The 22,102-nt window shown below is 44.6% G+C and overlaps 2 protein-coding genes across 14 annotated transcripts; one reads left to right on the top strand and one right to left on the bottom strand.

The window, feature by feature from the left end:
• Window positions 1-13: 13 nt before the first annotated feature.
• Window positions 14-16,976, top strand: DDX6 (DEAD-box helicase 6). 5 transcript variants are annotated; one of them, XM_085525924.1, is made up of 14 exons: window positions 14-260; window positions 2,156-2,628; window positions 4,015-4,078; window positions 4,557-4,661; window positions 5,904-6,033; window positions 6,512-6,658; window positions 6,896-6,994; window positions 7,659-7,777; window positions 8,116-8,244; window positions 8,552-8,668; window positions 9,871-9,934; window positions 10,872-10,973; window positions 11,612-11,791; window positions 12,864-16,976. In XM_085525924.1, exons 2-13 carry the CDS (start codon window positions 2,429-2,431, stop codon window positions 11,785-11,787), a joined length of 1,452 nt encoding a protein of 483 aa, XP_085382050.1. In that variant the 5' UTR covers window positions 14-260; window positions 2,156-2,428; the 3' UTR covers window positions 11,788-11,791; window positions 12,864-16,976. The 5 variants fall into 5 exon arrangements, with proteins under 5 accessions (XP_085382050.1, XP_085382047.1, XP_085382049.1 ...); XM_085525921.1 differs by having other exon boundaries at window positions 14-139; window positions 3,988-4,078; XM_085525923.1 differs by having other exon boundaries at window positions 14-139.
• On the bottom strand, window positions 16,130-21,511 carry HOATZ (HOATZ cilia and flagella associated protein). 9 transcript variants are annotated; one of them, XM_015884066.3, is made up of 6 exons: window positions 20,857-21,511; window positions 20,742-20,783; window positions 19,404-19,749; window positions 18,826-18,885; window positions 18,479-18,531; window positions 16,130-18,196 (listed from the first exon to the last, which is right to left on the bottom strand). In XM_015884066.3, exons 3-6 carry the CDS (start codon window positions 19,689-19,691, stop codon window positions 18,136-18,138), a joined length of 462 nt encoding a protein of 153 aa, XP_015739552.2. In that variant the 5' UTR covers window positions 19,692-19,749; window positions 20,742-20,783; window positions 20,857-21,511; the 3' UTR covers window positions 16,130-18,135. The 9 variants fall into 9 exon arrangements, with proteins under 9 accessions (XP_015739552.2, XP_015739553.2, XP_085382056.1 ...); XM_015884067.3 differs by having other exon boundaries at window positions 19,404-19,752; window positions 20,857-21,502; XM_085525930.1 differs by having other exon boundaries at window positions 20,911-21,443.
• Between the last annotated feature and the right edge of the window lie 591 nt (window positions 21,512-22,102).

Genomic DNA, 22,102 nt, shown 5'->3' on the forward strand with positions numbered 1-22,102 from the left:
TGCCCTGCCGGGAGGGGGAGGGCGCACGGGAGGAAGGAGGAAGCCGCCATCTTGGAGCGTCGAGTCGCCATAACAAGGCACCCAGCGGGAGCGAGAGGATTTTTTTTTACCTGGGCGAGGGGGAGCGCGGCTGGTGGCGGTGAGGACGGGCCGGGGACACGGGGTGGGCGCGGGCCCGTGGGAGCGGGCGGGGCGGTCGTTGCCGTTCGGCCGGGCCTTGCGGCCTGCGGAGCTACACGGGAGAGCCGAGGCCTGGCGGGGTGAGGGGCCGCGATCGGGGCGGGGGGCGGCGGGCAGCGCCGGGAGCGGTGGGAGCGGGGGGCAGCAGCGCGGGGCGGGGCCGCGGCGGGGCTTTGCGCCGGCCCGAGCCGTGGGGCCGCGGGCGGGGAGCGCTCCATTGTTCGCGGGCGGGAGGTCCCGGTGTGGCGCAGCTGCAGCGAGCGGGCGGCGCTGGGCCCGACGCGGGGTTCGGGGGCCGCGCTGCTCCGTACTGCGCTGTGGGCGCCGGGTCCGCCGGAGACAATGGGCGCCGTGGGGCTCCCATCCCGCGGGCGGATGGCGCGGCCGCTTTGTGCGGGGCCCGCCCGGCACAACGCTCCACCTGCGGCCACAACGGGACCCTACGTGGTTGAGGGGCGGCCGCCGGGCTGCGGTACGAAGGGAAAGTTGTTGTACGGGGCCTTGTGTCCGTCGGAGCGTTTGTGAAATGGTGGCGTTGTTGGCGAGCAGTGCGGGGAGTCGCTGCGTTTGGTGAGGGGTTGTTTGATCCTGAGCGTCCTTTGAAAGCATAGGGAGCCTTAACGGACCGAGAGGGTCTCTGTACTGCTAATATTTGAGTAATAGCTGCTGTTTGGATCATGGTAAACCTGAGATTACTTTCCTGGTTCTCATAGTTCTTACAAAGTTAATGGGAAGGAGAGTTCTCTTTTCAAAGAGTCTGAAACTGTTTTTAGGCAGGAAAAGCAGCCGATTTTAAACTTTCACCGTGAAATCATAACTGATGTGTATGGAAACAGCTGGGCGTTGTGAGAGGAGCTCACATTCCTTTTCCAGTCTCTCGCAATGCTCTCTAATACACCTTTTATTTTCCAAAGAAATGCTTGTTGGGGGGGGAGGGGGACAAGCAGATTTTCCTTTGCATTTTCTGTCCGTGACGTCAAACTGTCCAGGCCTGCAGCACCACTTTCTGTTCCTCTGCAAGGTTTTGAACTCAGAGTATATGGGCTCCTTCAGTGTATTGTAAGGAGCTATCAAGCTCTGGGCCATGCTTATTTTCTGTGTATAAGGTGCAGACTTTGTGTCATCTCTGTGGTTTTATCAAATACAATGTTAGAGTTAAGTCATCGTGTACCAAATGTTGCCTTAGAATCATGGAGCTCTTCAGGTTGGAGACCTTTGAAGACAATCTACTTTCAACTCCTGAGTGCAGTTTGTGCTGACAGCTGGACGATAACGTCACGCCGAACGCGTGAGCAGGCAGTTAGATACGTGCTATAAATGTATTTTCCCAACTGCTTCATTTGGGCATGGTTGCTTAGATTCACTGAGAAGCCTCTGTCTTTTCAGCTCGATGATACCATGGGTTTCCCTGTTTCAAATGGAGCTAAATCCCGACCCAATTAAAAACGTTTGTGAATAAGCTGTGAGAAATCAGAGCTGGAGGAACTTGGTCTTTTTTTATTCTTAAAGATCATTTCAATCTCACTTAAAAAGGGCACTTGGAGTCGAATGTTTCTTTAGGCCTGACAATACTTTCCTTTGGATGCTGTCATTTTGCCTTCTGTCAAAGGCTTGTGCCTAACATTGTTGCTTAGAACGGTGGTTTTTCTGTGTCCCAGCAGTGCAGGAACTTGAAGAACAGGTGAAACACTTGAGATCATTTGTGCCTAGGTAGTATTTTTCAAGCCGTTCCTGCAAGGCAACTGAAAGCTGTTTACAGAATCATCTCTGGTGACCTCAGCTCAGCTTCACAGCGGGGGGGAAAAGGTCTGATATGTGTCTCATTGTGCTGAGGAAACAGAAAAGCAATAACCGAGCTGTGTGCTGCCTGCAAAGAGGTGATGTTTGGATGATGGGCTGCTCTGTGGGCTGTTTGAGAATACAAACTGTGTACAAAAGTCTGTGTATTAATTGTGATTGTCTGCTTCTCTTTCAGATTGAAGGAAGTGAATTCTGATATAACTCAGCTTTGTTAGAGGGCTTTTTTTTTTAAAAGAAAAAAAAAGTTGATCCACAGTGCATCAGAGCAAGTTACTACTTTACTTTTGAGTGACTTACAGGTGCTTGCCTGCATTGCAATAAAGGACTCATATATTGAGCAAGACTTATTTATCTCTTCATTTTGGAGAGTCTAATAAACTGTTATTACAGTTTCTGTACTGACTTTCAAAGTTTTGAAGTCTAAAAAGACATCTTTAAACATAGAAACATGAGCACGGCCAGAACAGAGAACCCTGTTATAATGGGTCTATCCAGTCAGAACGGGCAGTTGAGAGGCCCTGTGAAACCCAGCGGGGGCCCAGGAGGTGGAGGCACACAGACTCAGCAACAGATGAACCAGCTGAAAAATGCCAACACAATTAACAATGGCACCCAACAGCAAGCACAGAGCATGACCACCACTATTAAGTAAGTATTCGTATCCAGTGCCTTAAGAGTAATGCTTAAATGGTATCTGGAGGAAAGCCTTCTTGGGTACATGCTTTTAAAGTTTGTTTCTGTTTTATGACGTTGATGACAGAAGTCTCCTGGAATGTGTGTTATGAAAAGAAAGCTGTATTTCCAGGTGTGAGCTTCTCTCTGACATTTACCTTTGCAGTTTATTTGTTGTGAAAATTGAACTTGATGCTTTGCTTTTTCACTACATGTAGCTGCTTGTCAGCAGTAGCCCACTGAGCAGCAGCATCCTGTTTTCTTTGCTCATTTTAAGTGGTGTGGGAAGGAACAGAAATGTAAGACAAAGGAGGAAACGCGGCCTAATCTTAGTCCAGTTTTGCTTGCTTTGGGGTTAGTTGTTGCAGATCTCTTTTGTGGTGAGAAACCTTCCAGTCAGTTCTCTTTTGTCATTGAACTTAAATGGTGGTGAGTGCACTCCCTGGTGCAACACTCCAGTTTCAATTAGTCAGAGCCTAAGCCAGGACATGGTGGTACCTTTATGACACTTGTCTGTCTCTTTTGTCCCATCAAACTGCTTTTGGAAGTGTGCTAATAATACATACTGGTTGGAAATTATCTCAGACCTGTGAGACTTGAATGTTACGATAGCAGCTCACTTTTTTCCTCCCATAGTTGCCACTGCACCCAAGCAACATGAATTTGTTTCCCTGCCTGAGAGAGTGCCTAATGGAATGCCCGAGCTCTTACTGTTTGCTTAACACATTTTCAGCTGTGGTGTTTTTAAACTGGGTTACTACCAATAGAACTCATCAGAACTTACTCCTAAATGGGACTGGGGAGGAGGAGAACTTGTTTTCTTCTATATGGGGGCTTTTCAGAGAGGAAGAGTGTCTGAATCTCACTGAGAGTCAAATGGAGTGTGTGTTTACTTAGTTTTCTCCCCAGAAATAATTTCATCTTATATTACTCACGGATATCAAATAGACAGTTCCTGGACACAGAAATGTGGGTCTCTCTTTTTTATTATTATTATTTTTAGCACCAGTATTGAAATATACATGTGTGGATTTATTACTTATTTCTTTAACATCACTATGTCAGTATGTCAGTGCTCAGTTTGAAATCTGTGTTCCAGTGGACTGATTTGGTGACCCAAAAGGGGGACCTGAATCATGACAGGATAAAGATCTCCCAAGTTTGCTTTGCACTTGGCAGGCTGCTCAGTGCCTTTGTTTCCCATTTCCTGCCTGTTGCATCCCACTTTGCTCAGAAAAGATTTGAGCTTGTACCTGTAGGTGCTTATAGCTGAAAATATCACATGTTAATCACTTGCCAAGAAAATCAGAATGCAAAATCAAATGATTAAACCAGTCTTTGTCTTTGTTTGTTTTGCTGTAGACCTGGCGATGACTGGAAGAAGACTTTAAAACTCCCTCCAAAGGATTTGAGAATCAAAACTTCTGTAAGGATTCCTGAATTGTAGGAATGGAAATTGTGGGAGAAGCTGCAGTGAAAAAAAAGTCATACAAGATTCAAAAGCATTTAAGCTTTTGCTCAGCTGTTTTAAATGAGGGATTGCTTTGTAAAATTAATCTGTTCTCTTAAAATTACTTGGGAGAGATGCTTCTCTCGTGAAGCTCAATAACACTGTTTAATGTGTTTCTTACTTTTTATTACTGTTGCAGCTTGGGCCCAGTGTCTTCTGCAAGGCAGAAATCAAAAGATGTCTGTGTATATTCACAGGATTGTATTTGGTTTTTGGAAAGTTAATGTTTACTTCTCCACTTTATGATATTGTACTGATAAGTGAGAACTCCTGTCTAGTAATGGAACATGCTTTCTGATCTTCCTGCATAAGCAGCCTCTCCTCGGGTCTGACTGATGCTTGGTTGTGGGTTGTGTGACCTAATCTTATGGATGTGCTTTTTCTGATTATCCAGGACGTGACCTCCACAAAAGGAAATGAGTTTGAAGATTACTGTTTGAAACGGGAGTTGCTGATGGGAATTTTTGAAATGGGCTGGGAAAAGCCATCTCCTATTCAGGTTGTTATAATAAACAGACTAGTTATAAGCAGCAACTTAATTATTATAAACTCACTGATATTACATGTGCTTAAATGGTGAATGCTTGTGTCATGGCTCGGGGAAACTGGGGATTTGAACAGCAGGATTTTGTGACTGTAGGAAGGAACACACACTGATTTCCAAGTAAATCATAGCTGTTGGCTGATGAAGAGATTGGGATTGACTGAGATTTTAGAGAAACTAACTTTGATTTTCCTTCTCGCTGTGGAGACATCAATGTGTTCCTCTCATTCAGAAGCATCAGTAGCCATAGCAGTCACAGTGGGGACAGGGCTGTTCTTATACATTCCTGGAAAACTTTGATTTGCTGTAGGTTGCATATCTGTAGTTATAGAGGTATCTGTGTGGCATTACCACCCATTCTTGGCTTTTTTTATCATACACATCTGGAAGGAGTCATAACAGAGGTTATAGGAGAGAGATTAATGTGTTAGTAAGTTTACTTTTCTGTCCCTTCCTCTTTAAGAGTTGTTTTACGAGTAACAATTGACGTGTGTGAAATTGCTGGGGAGACAAGGTAGTGTTAGTTTTATTTTCAATTGTTGCTTAGAGAGTTATCATTGACAACTGGGCCACTTTATCTCTGTAAGGAATGAAGGAAGCTACGGCTTATTTCTTTCAAGTAGATTCTAACACATCACCTTTTCTAAATGAAGATTGTAGGTATTTGGGTTGTTTAGTTGTTGCTGCAAAGGAGAGCAAACTGAAGAGTACATGTGCCCTCTATATGAATGGCTGAAGTCTCAAAACTGGCAGGCTTCCCTTTTGTAAAGTCTAATCACAGAAGCATGCAGGTTTGAGATTACATGGGCTGATGCATTTCCAGCATTAAGAGATGCATGTCTGTTTCTGTTGGAGGAGTTTCTGTCTGTCACTGTCTCCTCAATTTTTTTTTTTAAATTTTTTTTGTAAATTACTTTTTGCTGATGTATCAGTTTGGGTTTACCATGCCTGCAGTACCCAGTACTGAGCAGGTTAAGAACTTTATTTGGGATATTGGGAGCAGAAGTGTTGTATTGTGTTGAAGAACTCTTTGCTGATAGATTTAACTCCTTCCATCTGTGAGAGCACGATACACGCAGGATATTCTGTTCACAGAATAAACATGTAATGTTGTATTGTTAGTGAGGAGAGTTATATTTTGTTAATCTCTTTAGTGAGCCTAGCTGGTGATTGTTCATGCATTGACTGTCATTTCAGGAGGAGAGCATCCCCATTGCTTTGTCTGGTAGGGATATCTTGGCTAGAGCGAAAAATGGAACAGGCAAGAGTGGAGCCTACCTCATTCCCTTACTTGAACGGCTAGACTTAAAGAAGGACAACATACAAGGTCAGTTGGGATGGGTCTGCCTTAGCTGCATCCAGGTGGTGGTATTATTGCTCACTGTCTAGACTTGAATCTAAAAGCTGGTTGATGAAATGCAGTGATGTAGGTTGTCTGCTCACACTTGTAAAGCAAGTACATGGGGAATGGTGGAGGGAAGGTGGAATTTTATAAGTTGCAAGTTTCCCTTCAGGAACTTGAATTGGAAGGTATCTTCCAGACTTTACTTTCTTGCCTCAGAAAGCAGATTAGGAGTAATAAACATGCGGTGGCTGGGAGAGCTGTGTGGAGCGAGTGTGAGGGAGCACATGTGGCATTTATCTTGTTTTGAGCAGCTTCTAGGACTTCTATAGATACCTATCAGGATATTTATAGTGGAACTGCAAAACTTTGAAATATGGCTTTGTGAAGCTTCTGTGTTCTACAGGGAAGTATTTAAGACTGTGTGTTAATAGTAATTCATGCTGATACTTTTAACTTTCAGCAATGGTGATCGTTCCCACCCGTGAACTAGCCCTGCAGGTCAGTCAAATCTGTATCCAAGTCAGCAAACACATGGGAGGTGCCAAAGTGATGGCAACAACAGGAGGAACCAATTTACGAGATGACATAATGAGGCTTGATGATACAGGTTGGTGCACTTTGTTGCATTACAGTTACTGTTTATTTGGGGCTATTATCCTGGGTGGGAGAATTTGTACTTTTCTCTTTTGCCTGTGCTACTGTTTGCTTGTTAGAAAATAGTTTGCAGTGTGTCCTTGTCACTGTATGTGGTTATTCTCTCAAATGCTTGGTATAAAACATATCTCTGAATGCTGGAAACACTGCCTGAGTTGCCTTAACTTTTTTTGCTCTTCTCACTCCACAGTGCATGTGGTGATAGCTACCCCTGGAAGAATTCTCGATCTCATCAAGAAGGGAGTAGCAAAAGTTGAGCATGTCCAGATGATAGTATTGGATGAGGCAAGTAGCTCATGTTAAAACATTTTTCACTTGTTAAAGCAGTGATGTGTCTCAGCCAGCCACCTCATTATGCACATCAACAAGTAGTTTTGCTTGAGGATATCAAGGTTATAGCTAAATCATTTCTTGGTGGTTTGAGAAGGTATTTTGGCAGAAGTTTTCTGGGTGTGAATTTTCCTAGGTTGCTTTCCTAAAAAGGTTTTGACTTCTGTTTACTTTTTTGTTGCTGTGGAACGGATTAACAGTCACTTCTGAATGGAGGGAATGCATTTTGTTTAGTTTCGATTTGTAACAAATGAGTGGTGCTTACCACAAGTTCATATAAACTGATTTATGAACATCTGAGAGATTACAGGCTTCTGAGTGAGAAGGTTGAGAAAATAATCCTATGACAGCTCTTGGCGTCTATTTATTTTTCTTTAATTTGATTCTGTTTTGAAAACAGTTTTGAAAACCAGGAAATGTAAACTTCCTTTAAGTGGTGAATCCTGTTTCCAGCAGCTAAATCAAATATCTTTTAGAGTGTAGTGATTGTTCCAAAGGGAGTGAAGCTGGGGAGGAGACTATTCCTGGTGGTGTTTTCTTTCTGCTGTGTTACACTACCAGAGGACTGGGAGCCTGTCCCATCTCTTTAATGTCGTATTTTGTACTTCTGTTGTTACAGGCAGATAAGTTGCTGTCTCAAGATTTTGTTCAAATAATGGAAGACATTATTCTCACGCTACCTAAAAACAGACAGATTTTGCTCTACTCAGCCACTTTCCCTCTGAGTGTACAGAAGTTCATGGTGAGTGCAGTTGGAATCTTGTACATATGATTGTGACACTGTACATAGGGTACACGAGTGAGTGGTGTTCTTTTATTTACACAGTCATGCTTTCTTGGTTTAATATATCAGCCTAAATATGGGATAGAAGGTAATTGCTTTTAGTGTGGTCTGATGCCTTGGATTTATAAGCAATCTTTCATAAACTTTCTTGAAATTTTACCTGCCCTTTCTCATGACAGATACAGAGTATCTGGGTGGTGCATTCGTGCTTTGCAGTTTAAGTGTGCCAGAGGACAGGATGTCTTTATGCTGTTTTGCATGTAGATACGCCTGCTTTATTTTATTTTGTCTTTCAGAATTCCCATTTGCAGAAACCCTATGAGATTAATCTGATGGAGGAGCTGACCTTGAAGGGAGTTACCCAGTACTATGCCTATGTAACTGAGCGTCAGAAGGTTCACTGCCTCAATACGCTGTTTTCCAGGGTAAGCAATAGGGTTTAGAGCCTACAAAAGCAGTTTTTTACTTCAAAATAAAATAGTAAGATTTAGGATGACAGGTTTTTCCATGACAAAATGTACTAATGATGCTGTGAGCTAGAGTTAAAAATAATTCGTATTCTGCACTTTTGTGCTATAGAACCTTGAAGTTTTTTTCCCCTGTTGTTCAGAAATATATATGTTATGAATTGTTTGTAGCACCTGTTCTCTCTTTTTGAAAGGGATTTAGATGCATGCCTTAGATCTGCTGTGAAAATTCCACGTTTACTGAACACTCTGATTATATTTCCAGCTCCAGATCAACCAGTCGATCATTTTCTGCAACTCCTCTCAACGGGTTGAATTGCTAGCCAAAAAGATCTCCCAGCTGGGCTATTCCTGCTTCTATATCCATGCTAAAATGAGGCAGGTAAGTACAAAGTTACAGCAGTTGCTATCTGGGTTCTTCAGGTTTATTTAAATTTATGTGTGCTGTAAAAATGTATTTTGCTTTAGTTCCACTTTGTGTCCAGACTTTTTTTCTGCTCTTCCCAAACTGATCAGTTGGTATTTAGGAATACAAACAGAGCAGTACTCAGCCAGTGTGAGCTCACAGCGTGACTTGGCAAGCAGCACATCTTGCTCCACGGCTGTAGGGGAATCTGAGAAGTCAGGGAGACAGCTTTGATCAAAGCTCTCAGTGAAAGTACCAGCTATTACTGCATAGCAGTTTTGCACCCATGGCCTTGCTGTAAACATGAAAAATAGCAATGTGGTTTTGGTGTGCAGGGATTTATGTTACTTGTAGAGTAGCTCATGTACTCAAGCTTCACACTATAGCTTTCCTTGTTAGCTAGTGAACTTGGAGACACTGACAAGAGGTTGAAGTGATGCGTGGAAGGTGGTAAGACTTTTAAATATCTTACATTTTGTATGTAAACTAGAACAAATTAAAACGACAGCTTTAATGGACACCTGGCTGTTCATTGGACTGACAATACGAACCTTTGCTGGGCTATATATGGAGCAGTAATTTAAGCAGAAAAGGAGCTGATGTCAGTGTTGAGAACACAGCTGTGCAGATGTGTGCAGGATTGCTTGAGACCTGGTTTTCATTTCTCTTATTTTTATCTTTCTGGCAAAAAAAAATGGAGGCATCATTATTTGAGTGGGACACTGCAACTTGTTCATTTCACTCTCTGAAAATGAAACTGCGTATTAATCTGCATAGTCCAGTGTGGCTTGTTAGTGAGAGAATAGTCTGCGCAGGCACTTGGCTCATACCATCACTGATTCAGTGGTGGAAAATGCTCTGCAGTGGAAAATGGAGTTACTTTGAGTTTTAAAGGAAGGATGTTTCCAGATTTTATGTCAATGCTCATGAATATATTTTTAGGATGTAAGGTATTAATATACAGCATTTGGCATGGAGCTAGGAGAGATGATAGTCAAAACACTGGGAATGAAAATAGACCTTGGGAACAAAAGAAGTTTTGGTATTAAGAGGCAGAACAAGGAGTTTAGACTCAGCTGATATTCATGAAGGGGCGAGCGTGGGATTTGTGGTTGTAAATTGAGCACTCAACTGAAAGTCATAACTGTTCTTTAATTAGTTTATTTATGTGTTTCCAGGAGCATCGCAACCGCGTGTTCCACGATTTCCGAAATGGCTTATGCCGCAATCTTGTTTGCACTGGTAAGAGCCCCTATGCATTTCTGAAGGTTGTGGTAGAGTAGCCATTAGCCCAGGTATAATTGATGAACTGCTTAGTGATAAAACTAATCTGTTTTAGTAAGAGAATTTTTGTCATACCTGTGTGTAGCGGGCTGCAGTGCTCCTGTATTGCAGAATGACCCGGGTTGGAAGGGACCTCAAGGATCATGAATCTCCAGCTACCCTCCCCCGCCACAATCAGGGCCACTAACTTCCTCATTTAATACCAGCCCAGGCTGCCCAGGGCCCCATCCAGCCTGGCCTTGAACACCTCCAGGGTCGGGGCAGCCACAGCCCACATACCACTCTCAGAGTAAAGAACTTCTCCCTGACATCCAGCCTAAATCTGTAGGCATGCAGGCTTTCTCTTTTTGGCAACCTGTGGTGGTGCAGCTTGCTAACAAATCCTTTCATTGTGATGATAATTTGTACTTCAGTTATGTTTTCTTTATGTTCTAACATTTGAGTGTCCTATAAATTGTTGGATATGAAATAGTAGAAGAACTGTAGGTAGAACTGTGGCTAGCATTATTGAATAATGATTTACTGATTCTTCATCACTTCCCAAATGCTTTGCAGTTCTGATTGGTCTGTATATGGCCTGAGTTGTATCTTGACTGCATTACTAAAACTCACTTGAAATGAAACAGAGATAGTTCAGTTGATGGGACGTAGCTCACATTATTTTTTTTACCTAGAACTGAAGATTTGATGTCTTGATCATTCACTTTTTATTATGCTTAACATGGATAAAGAGCAGGAAGAGGCTATAACAGAATTTATGTCAAATGTTTTGATACACAGAAAGGGCTTCTCTTTAGAAACTAGTGCTAACCAACATTCACAAAGGCTAAATTTCCCAGCCCAGCATTAGATTTCATGGAAGTTAACGTTCTTCATGACTTGGGTTGTCTTTCAGATCTGTTTACCCGAGGTATTGATATCCAAGCTGTGAATGTGGTGATAAACTTTGATTTTCCAAAGCTGGCAGAGACTTATCTCCATCGTATTGGCAGATCAGGTGAGAGGAAAAACATGTTTTAGGGACAGCTTTGCTGATAATTGTAATATTCCTTATGCTTTGATTGGGTTCTGCTTTCTATCACTGTACTGATAATTATTTGGAATAGCTTTTTTTCTGATGTTTACTTACAGGGATGATGGCATAGGATTTTCTTCACAAATAACTGAGTTAATGGCTGTGCTCTTTAAATGAGCTTGAAGAGCCTAGGCCAAAAATAAAAAGAAAATGAGGAAAAAAAGCACCTTTTGCTTTAATTTCATGGAACTCGCCAATGCTTGTTGTTTGCAGTTTGGGAAGATTCTATATTGAAAACTTAATTTCTGTGTTTTTTAAAGCATAGTGTGTTTTGTTTGTTGTTCTGCTTGTGCTCCAAAGTTTGTTTCTGATGTCTGGACAGCTTCCAGATATATCCCTGATGGTGACAGTGAAGAGTGGAACTCTGTTTACCTCAAGTTCCACACTGCAGTAGTGGAAGACTTTTACTTGGTAGTAGAAAGTCCTTATCAGATGTTGATGTGAAGCTTGCAGGGGTCCAGGTTGACTTTTATAATGAGAAAGCGATGTTAATAACACCTGCAGAATCTGCAGGCTTTTCATTTAACCTCCTGTTACTCAGTTTAAATTTCTTTTTTGAGGTCGCTTTGGACATCTTGGCCTGGCCATCAACTTGATCACCTACGATGATCGATTCAACCTGAAAAGTATTGAGGAGCAGCTGGGAACTGAAATAAAGCCCATACCAAGCAACATTGACAAGAGCCTTTACGTGGCAGAATATCACAGTGAACCTGTAGAAGATGAGAAACAGTAACCATGTGCGTATGTGCTGACTTGAGTAGTTGTGTTGGAATGTCATTGTGGGGGAAGAGGGGAAACTGATGTGCTGAAGAGTCTTGGAATGTGAAAACAAAGGTTTGAAATAGGCTGTCAGAGGAGATGGGGAGAATCCTGCTTGGTGACAGGATGGCTATGAGCAGCCTAATGAGTTCTTTCTGTATTTCTTAGCTGAGAAGTAGGGGCAGAAAGTGATTATCAGGAAAGGTGAGGAGTGAAAATAGGTCTCTTAAGAACATAGCACCAACAGAACAGCCTGTTCATCTCAGCAGCTGAGAGAAGCAGGTTCAAGCCATAGGTGCCTCATATTTGTTTTGCATTCTTTGATTCATAGAACTTCTGCAAGTAAGCTGAGTAGGTAGCAGAGCTGTAATTCATCTTCATTGCCACTTGAGGTCTACGTAGCATTAAAAGAAAATGAGGCTTCTCTGGCAAGGACTTTGGAAGTGTGACTTTTTGATTGCTGTCTGAGGGAAAAAAAAGGCTGAGTCAGTTCACAATCCAAGGAAGCTGTTATTCTCACAGCAAATAGAGGGAAATATTTCATCTGTTACTAGCTGAGATGCTACAGACCATTTGGGTTGAAAGGAGTTTTGTAGTGCATCTTGTCTTAGAGATCATGAATTAAGAATTCTAATGAAGCTGCTGAAATTACTCTCAGTTAACAAAAAAATTGCCAAAGAAACAGTCTGTTAATTAAAATGAGAATTAAAGCAAAACCTGTATCTCTTTGGAATAACTCAAGGCTAGCCCCAGCCAGCTGGTCATGTCCAGGTGACTTGTGGCCTCTGCTTTGCTGGCTGAGCTTTCTCCATGTTTTAAAATAAATAAAGCAAATCAAACTGTGAAGCTGGGCAAGGTCCTTGGGCGGCTTCCTTGGGGGGAGAAGTTGGGTCATGGTGGCACATCAGAGGGACAGTTCTCGAACTGCATCCAATGCCAGCGGCTTCTCAGGAGCTGCCCTGCAGTCAGCATGATTCATTTCTTAGCTCTGTGCAAAACCAGAACCTGACTTAATTGCAGGTGTTGTTATTTGTGTATTTATATATTCAGGCTTTGACTACATATGCCAGAAGGTGAAGCCCTTTGATCCACATCTGTGACACATCATTTCTCTGGGGATACCCTTCTCTTTGTGGGTTTTTCTTCGTCTTTTCATTTTGGAACTATGAAGACTAAAGAGCTCGGCCTTTTTTCTTTTCAAATTTGGCAGCAAGGAAGAAAGAAGATGAAAGGAGGAATGGCTTTTTGTTTTTCCACTCGTTTGCACTGTGTGCTGATTGAACATTAGTTGCACTAACTGCTGGTTTTAAATTGTTTTTTCTTTGGGTGGGAGGGGCAGCAAGGGAAGAAGAGAAACCCTGAAAAGAGAAGAATCTTTGAACACGAGCTTGTCTGCGATTTCAAATTCTCCAACCATCTACTGAGTGCATTTCAACTTCTCCCTGGTTACTCATCTGTTTTTAAGCTAAAGAGCTTCTTACTTATTCGTGCAAAGTGCCTTATGCTATGAGACCATTCAGAACATCACCTTTCCGACACAGCCCGAGGAATCAACAGCCGTTTTTGGTTTCAGGTCAAAGTTCCCCTCTTTTCCCCCCTCTCTTCCTCTCCAAGTACTCGAGGCCAGGGCTGTGAGGTGAAACTTATTGGTAATACTACTTTTGTCTTCAACTTTTTTCTTTTCTTTTCTTTTCTTTTGTTGTTCTTTAGTTGGAGGAGTTGATATGCATCTGCAGTTCACCCACACTGTAAATACCTGTATTTAAAACAAAACCAACTTAAAATCTGGGCTGATTAGGTGCAGCATCGTAGCTCCAGAAGGAAAGAGTAGCCTGTCATCTCTTGCAGGAGCCATAAGAAAACCCCTATGCTCTAGCAGAACACTAAAGACTGGTTACCATAAGTCTCCATTAGTAGTTCCAGCACTTGATACGTAGACTTGTTTCAGAGCTGTGGCCCTCTTTCCTCTGGTGCAGTGTGTCCCATAGAAATTCAGATGTGTATATTGTACAAACTTTGTAAATAATTTTTTTTTTCCTGTTTGGGTTCATATATAACTTTTTTTTTTTTTTTTTTTTTTTTATGAAGGTTGCTGGGGTTAAAGGGATGTGACTGATTATGGGAGCAGCTAAAGATGAGAGGGGCTCAGTTTTCTGCAACACTAAGCGATGAGAAATGCTCTGAGCTCCAAGCAGAGCAGGCCTCACTGCGTGTCCCTGGTCAGGGTGGGTTTGCTCCGGTGTAAGCAGCGCTGTTGTACCACTCGTGTGGAAGAGATTACTTGCAAGGCTCTGAGGTCTCAGAAGTCTGTTGCTTAGCTTTGTGGAGATACTCTTCTATTTCCCCCTTAGAAACTTCAGGAACTTTACAAGCTCTGAAGGGTGCCGTGACCCGCGTTCTGCATGGCACGAGGGGGATCCGGCGGGTGTCAGCGTTGCTGAGCAGTATCTGCATAAGGTGTGGATTTGGGTTTAAAAGAAACCATAGGAAACCGAGACGCATAAACGGACAGTTCTGGAGCTCGATGGGAACGATTGATTTCCTGCAGCGTTGTGTATTTTCTGCCCAACACGACCTCAATACAGACTTCTGGTGAGCAGGGAAAGGCGAAGCCCGCCCTGTAAGTGTCAGGAGCTGCAGAAAGCTGCTCGCCACCTGCTCTGTTTAGGCACGAGTTGCTGTCTGTCACTCTGCGCTGTGTATTGCTGGAACACTTTCTGGTCAAGCGGTGTTGCTTTAAATTGTGCCCCTCCCACCATGCTTGATGTTTGGCCTGATCTGCAGGCAAAAGGAGTGAGACAAATCAAACTGTAAACTTTAAAAATTCCCTTCTAGCCTGTTCAACAACAGCATCAGGAGGCACCTGGATGAACGCAATCCCTTTTGCTCATGTATTGTGTATAGCGATGCCGCACTCACACTATGCTTGCTTACTTTGAGGCAGGAATTAATGAATTGTCTTAATTTCTCCCTTTATTTTTTGACCCGTCCCACACTTTTTGTTTTTTCCTTTTCTTTTGAGTATATTCGGAACCAAAAGGCAGACTTAACCTGTCCTTTGCCTCGAGGAACACACACACCAAACCAGGTGCCTCCTGACAACAGCTTTACAAGATGATGGAAAGGGTGGTTTGTTTGGGGTTTTATTTTTGTTCTGGTTCTTTTTGTTTTCGGTCAGCAGTGACTCCGTAACTGTAGCAAATGCTGCACTAGAGTACAACAAACTCAAGAGCTCGGCCACAGGTAACTGTGAGCCACACAGCTTACATTTGACTGGCAGGTACTAAATGTAAACAACTTTGGGGTGCTGGGAGGGGGGCGGGGGGTGGGATTTTGTGGGTGGTAACTTTGACCAAAAGTAAAACCTTGCTCTTGTACTGCAGCCAGCTTAGGATTATTTCCAGAGTCAGCAGAGGGATCATTTTAGTGCGACGAAGACATGGGAAGTGTAAATAAAAGCTTTGTATCTTGCCAGGGCACACGCTTGTAACAAGAACAGGATAGCAGTGTTGAGTGAGGTGCGTGTGCTTTGCTTTGGATGTGGGGTAGGTGAGCCCGGTGCCATTCTCTGATGGTCCCTCTTGAAGCACAGAACTTTTAAATGGAAAGTATTACTATAAACTTGGCCTCTTGTTGAGGACTGGCACTTACCTGACATGTCGGGGGCACCATTTGTGGGTTGCTTCCAGTAACGCAGGAAGCAGCCTATTCTTGGTGCTAAATAGACGATCTCTAACAGATGCGATCCAGCAAATGGAAAGATGCTCCAAATTGACTAGGGTAAGCCTAGGGTTTTTTTCCTTTGTTTTTTCTCCCCAGGATTAATTGCATCTCAATCTTCTAGAGATTCCTTGTGACACCCTGCTCTTGTTCTAGTCACACGCCAGCCTTTACACTTATGCGTTACTTGGTCTCTTTCAACAGAGGAGCCCCTGGGCCAAATGCTTCCTCTGTCAAAGATGACAACAATATCAATACAAGCAATTCTGCTTTTTTTTTTTTCTCTCCCAGAAGTCTAAAACGCTTTCAATTGAGTAAAAATGGCTGCAAGGAGATTGACACCAACCTGCAGCCAGTGTATTTTCTAGGCTGGCCTCAGGGTGTGCAGCTGCACAGCGCAGTTGCTGTGAGGGCTTTCCCTGCACGGGGGGTGGGGGGTGGGTTGGTCTCAAATACATGTTTTAATTTGCAGAATGAGATGGGAGCATCTTTCCTTTGCCCTCTGGGACTTGTTATTGTTGTGGGTAAGAACATGGAAGCTCGATATGAATTTGTTGTGTACACGTTGGTATCAAATCATCTCATTCTGATCTTCATTTTTTTGATTTCTTTTTTTTTTTTTTACTTGGGTTGGGGGGGGGTTGTCTGCTCCAAGGGTTTAGAAACACTTCACATGTTGTAATGAATGAAGTGATGAGAAGGGTGAAGGCCTTGAGCAGAGTACTGACCTGCCATGGTTCCTGGGCTGCAGGATGCCACAGTGGCCTTATCCTGCTGTGAAGGTTGGGCACAACAAGCATTTCCAGTTGCTGTCAGCTTGCAGTCTCTAATTGGAGTTGATGATAAATGAGGGCTCTGGAGCAGAGCGTGCAGCTGGCCTTGGTGGTAAGGCTGTGCTGTGTGTTGCTCAGCTCACTGCTGTGTTGTCGACATGTCCATGTAGAAGCGTTTCTAAACCCTGCTCTAGACAAAGCGAGGGAAGGGTATGGAGGGGTGGTGGGAGGGATGGGTTTATTAAGATACAGCCTTGCTGTATTTTAACCAATAATTCAAGGGAAGGGGTGGCAGGAGAAGAAAACAGTCCTTGTTCCCGTTACAGAATAAAACAAACTTTATTTGAAGATAAAATGATTGCGGTCGAGGTGGGCTGTCGTCACCCACCGCTCCCTGGGCAAGAAGCTGAAAGTTGCTGTTAATCAGTGAACAACGTGGACAAATCATTGCAAATGAGGGGGTGGGGGGAGGGGCAAATTGGCTTTTGGTTCAATTGGGTAATTGGCAAATTGTCCAGCGGAGCTGCCACTCGGTTGGGCTGTGTTTCTGGATGTGTTTGTGGCACAGCACCGACTCGGGGAGTTGCACGAGTTCAGAGTGCAAAAATACAACATGAGAAAATCCTGATTTTTGTTGATTTAAACTCAATAAAAGCTCCCTGGATCACCAGCACGCTCTCATGTCTTTCTTTTCCATGCTAAGCCCATACCACGCCACCCTCCTGCCTTGCACACCAACCCCCCCTGTCATGCATTACAGCAGCATCCAGCCTCCATCGTGCACTGAGGGATGCTGTGAATGAGCAACAGAACCGGAGGGTTTGGGAGGGACCAGTGGAGATCAGTGAGTCTGACCCCCCTGCTGGAAGCTCCACACTTCAGCCAACACCATGGGGCTGAGCTGGGCTCCATGGGATCATCCATGTTCCCTGCTGGGGCTTTGAATACCTCTGTGAGTGGAGACCATGGGCTGTCTGTAACAGCAGTGCCGACGTTTGACCATCAATAAAGTGCTCTGGGCTTTACTTGGTGTTTTGGTTTGTGCCTTTGATCTCCCAGCCTGGCAGAGCCTGGTCCTGTCAGCTTCATGCCCTGCCTTCACATCCATCCCAGGGAAGGAAAAGGGAGAAAGGAAAGGGAAGGATGGAGAGAAGTGAGGAGAAGAAGAAGAAGAAGGGAAGAAACAGAAGAAGAAGGAGGAACACACGGAAAGCAGAGATTACACAACTCTTACTATTATCACATGGAAATGCCTTGAATACAAGGAATAACTGAGCGACTGAACTGACTCAACCTGGGTTTAGGGCTGAACTCGAGCCTTTGAGATGATCCCAAAGCTCCACCAGTACAACAGGAGTTCCAGGAATAACACCTGACACAAAGGAAATAGTCTATGGCAGGATGTCTGCTGAACACATTGGAAAATGATTCTGTACTGACTCTGAAGGAAAGAAAACCTTGTTATACCGCCATGGCAAGCAATAGCGTTTTGTTTGCTTCCATTACTGGCGGATACACACCCTGCTACCTGCTTCTCTTCCAATAGAAGAACCCAACTGGGAGCAAAGTGCTGTAGGACGCAAAGTAATTGAGCAATAGAGAGGGCTTCCAAATCCACCAACAGCACAACATAGCACCGCAGCTCAATAAGCTCAAACTGTTCCTTTTAACTTAAACAGAACTAGGAAATTTGGGCTGGGTTGAGAAGCTGCTGCAGTCCCATCCCAGTCGTGCTGCGTCTCGGTGTAAGCAACAAGTGTGACCAAAGCAGAGATGTACAGTCTGAAGTCCTGAGCAGCGCAGGGCGTCACCTCCAGAACTGGGCTGAACTACTTGAGGGCCTTCACTGCTTCTTGGTCCTCATGATCTGCTTCAGGCGCCTTCTGCCCGCTGCAAAGAACAGATTAATGGACCTGAATGGTCCCTTCCAATTCAAAATGATTCTACGACCTACTGAGAAACAAATGGAGCACACATGGAGGGTACAGGAGTAAAGAACAGAACAGCAGCAGCACGTCCTGCCTTCCCACTTCTAAGTTTTGTCATGACAAGTGTTAACGTAGGATAAAACCCAGTTGTTTTCACAATATCAAGGACAATTAAGATGGAACATCTCATCTCCCAGCATAGATCCTGGCTATTTGGATAGGAGAGCGTCGGTGTTTTCATTACCTCACTTGGTCACTTCTCATCTTTGGTTTATGTGGACGAGAAATCAGCTCTTTCTGAAAAGAGAAAAACCCTCTGATCACCATTAGCTCCTTCCACTTCTACCCGCTCCTATCAAACACAGTACAGTTGTATTAGTGTCCTGCAGAAGGACAGAAGTTTAACCTCATCTGGGGTAAAACCTCACCCATCTCTGCTCTGTACTGAGTGAATTAGGGCTGAAGGAAACAATAGAGGGAGAAACGTCAGCCCTCAGAGCACAGCAAAGGGGCTGCGAGGATTCATTCATTCAGCAGATCCAGCCAGACCTGGGAGCTGCACTGTAAGGATGCAAAGGGACCAGGACATACCGCAATCCTTTCTTCTCTCTGTTTCCTCAGCAAAGCCAATATTTCTTCTCTCTTCTTGGCCTGAATTAGAAACATTTACCAAAATGAGCTCAGAAAAAATAAATAAATGAGCTTTTAGCACACGATGCTCACAACATAAACCTGAAATTCCTCATTGAGGCTGACAGCCAGTGCGAGCATCCTAAGATTCCAAGGGTAAGGCAATAGCAGGGCTTCCTATTTTAAATGGGCTACAAGGATTTCTCAGATTTACGGTGTTAAGAGCTTTGAAATTTCATTGCTGGCCACGTATTTAGTGCTAGTTGCCCTAATTTCCACTAGTTGTGTGCATTTGTGGTCCATACATGGGACGTTAGTATGCGGGTTAGAGTAATAGTGGCTTCAATAAAGGGCTCTATCCACAGATCACTTCAGTGTCTTGGAAGCACAGCCAGCTGTTGTCTGCACAACTATTACTCAGGTCAGGGCTACTTTGGGATCTGCTCTTAATGTCATTTCCAAAGGTCCAGAGCTCCACCAAAGGACACACAAAGATCAGGGACGGGGATGGAAACAGAGTTGGGCTGAGCAGCTCTTACCTGCTGACGGTATCTTTCTTTTGCTTCAGCCTCCTGCACGCTGTGAGCTGCTGATGGGGTCCATCCCTGGGTCTGGGCCTGCCCAAGGGATGGGGTCTGCCCAAGGGAAGGTCCCTCATGCCTTAGGTTGGCGGGTCCCAGGTAGGACTCAAACAGCGGCGGCAGCATGGCCGTGTTCCAGAAGATGCGGGCGAACTCCACATCAGTTGGGCTCGAGTCAGCAAAGATGAGGGGCCCGTCAGGCTGTGTGGGGCTGTGTGGGGCTGTGCCCTGATGGCCCCTCTCCATCTGGTGACCCCACTCCTGCCCCACAGCCTGAGGACGGCGCTGCCTGCTCTGCAGGGCACTGCTGGTTAGAATGATGGTAAAAACAATTGTTTTGAGTAAAAACCTCACGGGGCTGGATTACATTTCTGCAACATATATGGGTGAGTGCAAAGTCTGGCAAGGCTGAGATCAGATTCCCTTTGCTCAGAGGTGTCTGGGATGTCCTGAGGGCAAAGATGATGAATCCCCGTGTGCTCCCACTGGGCATCTCCCCAAGCCTTTTTACCTGGCTGTGTGGTTAGTGATTGGGACTGGTGGCAATCAGCTAACTACACTGCCTAGTAACCAGGCTGATGGACGAGCTCCTCTTCCTACTTTCATGATATTTGGGTTTTTCTATAAGAGAAAACAAACAACACCCATTCCCCACCCCCCAGCATTACTGTAGGTTACAACACTATTAAGTTTGTGTTATAAATAAGGATGTAAGCAAAGAAAAGTGAACCCTTTTTGCACTAGGAATGAGGCTGCAGCAAGGCTGCAATGCGGTGTCCTGTGCCTTGTTTTGATGGCAGTGAGTTTAGTGATTGCGGGGCGCTGGGTACAATCAGCTTAACTACACTGCCTGCAAACCAAGCACTGCTCTCACGATGGCATTCAGACCTGGAGAAAGAAGGAAGCACTTCCAATATTAAATTACTCCATGTGTTATTACAGCAGCAGTTGACATTGCGGTCATGGCCACCCTTAGAACTATTGCCTTAAATCTCCCTTTTCCCCAGGGATACAGGAATAGAGGTTGTCAGCCCAAACGCTGCAGTGCTACCAAAGAAATGGGAAAGTCTGTTCTGCAGAACAAAGTGGAATAAGCAGAAGCCATTATAATTAATTGTGCCTCATGTCCAGTGCATGTGTATGCAACTGATAATGCCATGGAAGTATTGTATGCAGACTTACTGCTGCAATGACACAGAGCCCATCAGATTACAAGGATTTGCATGAAAATTAAGCTTTCAACCATAACTGCTGTATTCTTCAAATGCAGGGGGATAAAAAAGATTCAGGACTTACCGTTGAGAAGCTCACCTTGTGAAAATCCTGCTGGGGCTGAATCTGTAACAGAATGCTCAGAAATAGTTATCAGGAAGAGAAAAATGGGTAACTTCTTTCCTTTCTTTCCACCCACCGGGTACCACTTTCCCAGGCAGACACGGGGATGGGATGGACCCTACAGTGGCACCTGGGTCCTCATCTCTCCCCATGGGATGTCAGTGCTGGAGTGGCCCCAGCCTGGCTGTGGGTCAGCCCCACGCCTGCAGCCTTTGTGTACGCTCTGTCTCCATGGTCACTCAGGGCTGGTGCCTGGAGGATGGACCCAACGCTCCGAACCGACCGCACGGCTCTTGGGACAGGGAGCTTTGTTGCAGAGGAGGTTTCTATGGGCAAAGTCAATACGGAGCACAAGTTTCTGCCTTCTCCTGTGCACAAATGGCTGCGGGTTGGGCCAGAGCTGCAGGGGGGATCCAGGTCTGATGCTCCGAAGGTCCAGCACATCCCTCTGGGGTGATACCTGCAGCTTCAGGCTGCTTTGGGTGCCTTTTCCCTAAGGAGATTTGCCATCTCAGATGTTGTCCCTTACAGAAACATCTCAGGGTTCTTGACCTCACATTAATGGTTGTGACTTCAGCTGCTGTCCTGAAGGTGCCTGTAGTTGCAGGTGCTGTGCAGAAGGAAGGCTGCCACCAGCAAGATGCACTGAGTGCTATTGGTGCTCCATATCAAAAGTGCAAAAGCTTCTGCAGAGCTGGCTCTTGCCAGCAGTGTGCCAAAGGAAACTGTTTGCTCTAGGTTTGTTCGGCAGTTACTAGAGAAACTGCATCTGACTCTTCCCGTTGCACTTCATGCCTAGGCTTGCCTGGTGACCAGGAGACCCACTATTTAATCTGGCTAGGAATGCTCGTGCTGAGTTCAGGCCTGACCTGAATTCCACTGAAGCCTGTGGACAGATTTCCATTCACTTCATGGAGCTCTGGGTGCATCTGGAGGTGGAGGCTGTGGATGCTCCATCCCTGCAGGCATTCAAAGCCAGGCTGGATGTGGCTCTGGGCAGCCTGGGCTGCTGGTTGGTGACCCTGCACACAGCAGAGGGTTGGATTGAGATGACCATTATGGTTCTTTTCAACCCAGGCCGTTCCGTGATTCCATGATGTGATTTTATGATCCCATGAGTATCCAGAGACAGCAGTGCAGTATTTTCTAATGTTGTATTATTACTATTATTTTATTCCTCCCAGTAATGATTAAAGAACCCAGCAGCCCCCTTTAGCCAAAGGCATCCACATGTGCTCATTCATCCAACTCAAGGAAACAGCACTTATTGCATGACCAGCCTGGTTACTCAGGTGAAGAGCTTGTTTGCTGCTTACAGTACT

This window comes from Coturnix japonica, chromosome 34 (genome assembly GCF_054131305.1).
Source record: "Coturnix japonica strain WE chromosome 34, WE-NBRP24, whole genome shotgun sequence".
Classification (NCBI taxonomy): domain Eukaryota; kingdom Metazoa; phylum Chordata; class Aves; order Galliformes; family Phasianidae; genus Coturnix; species Coturnix japonica.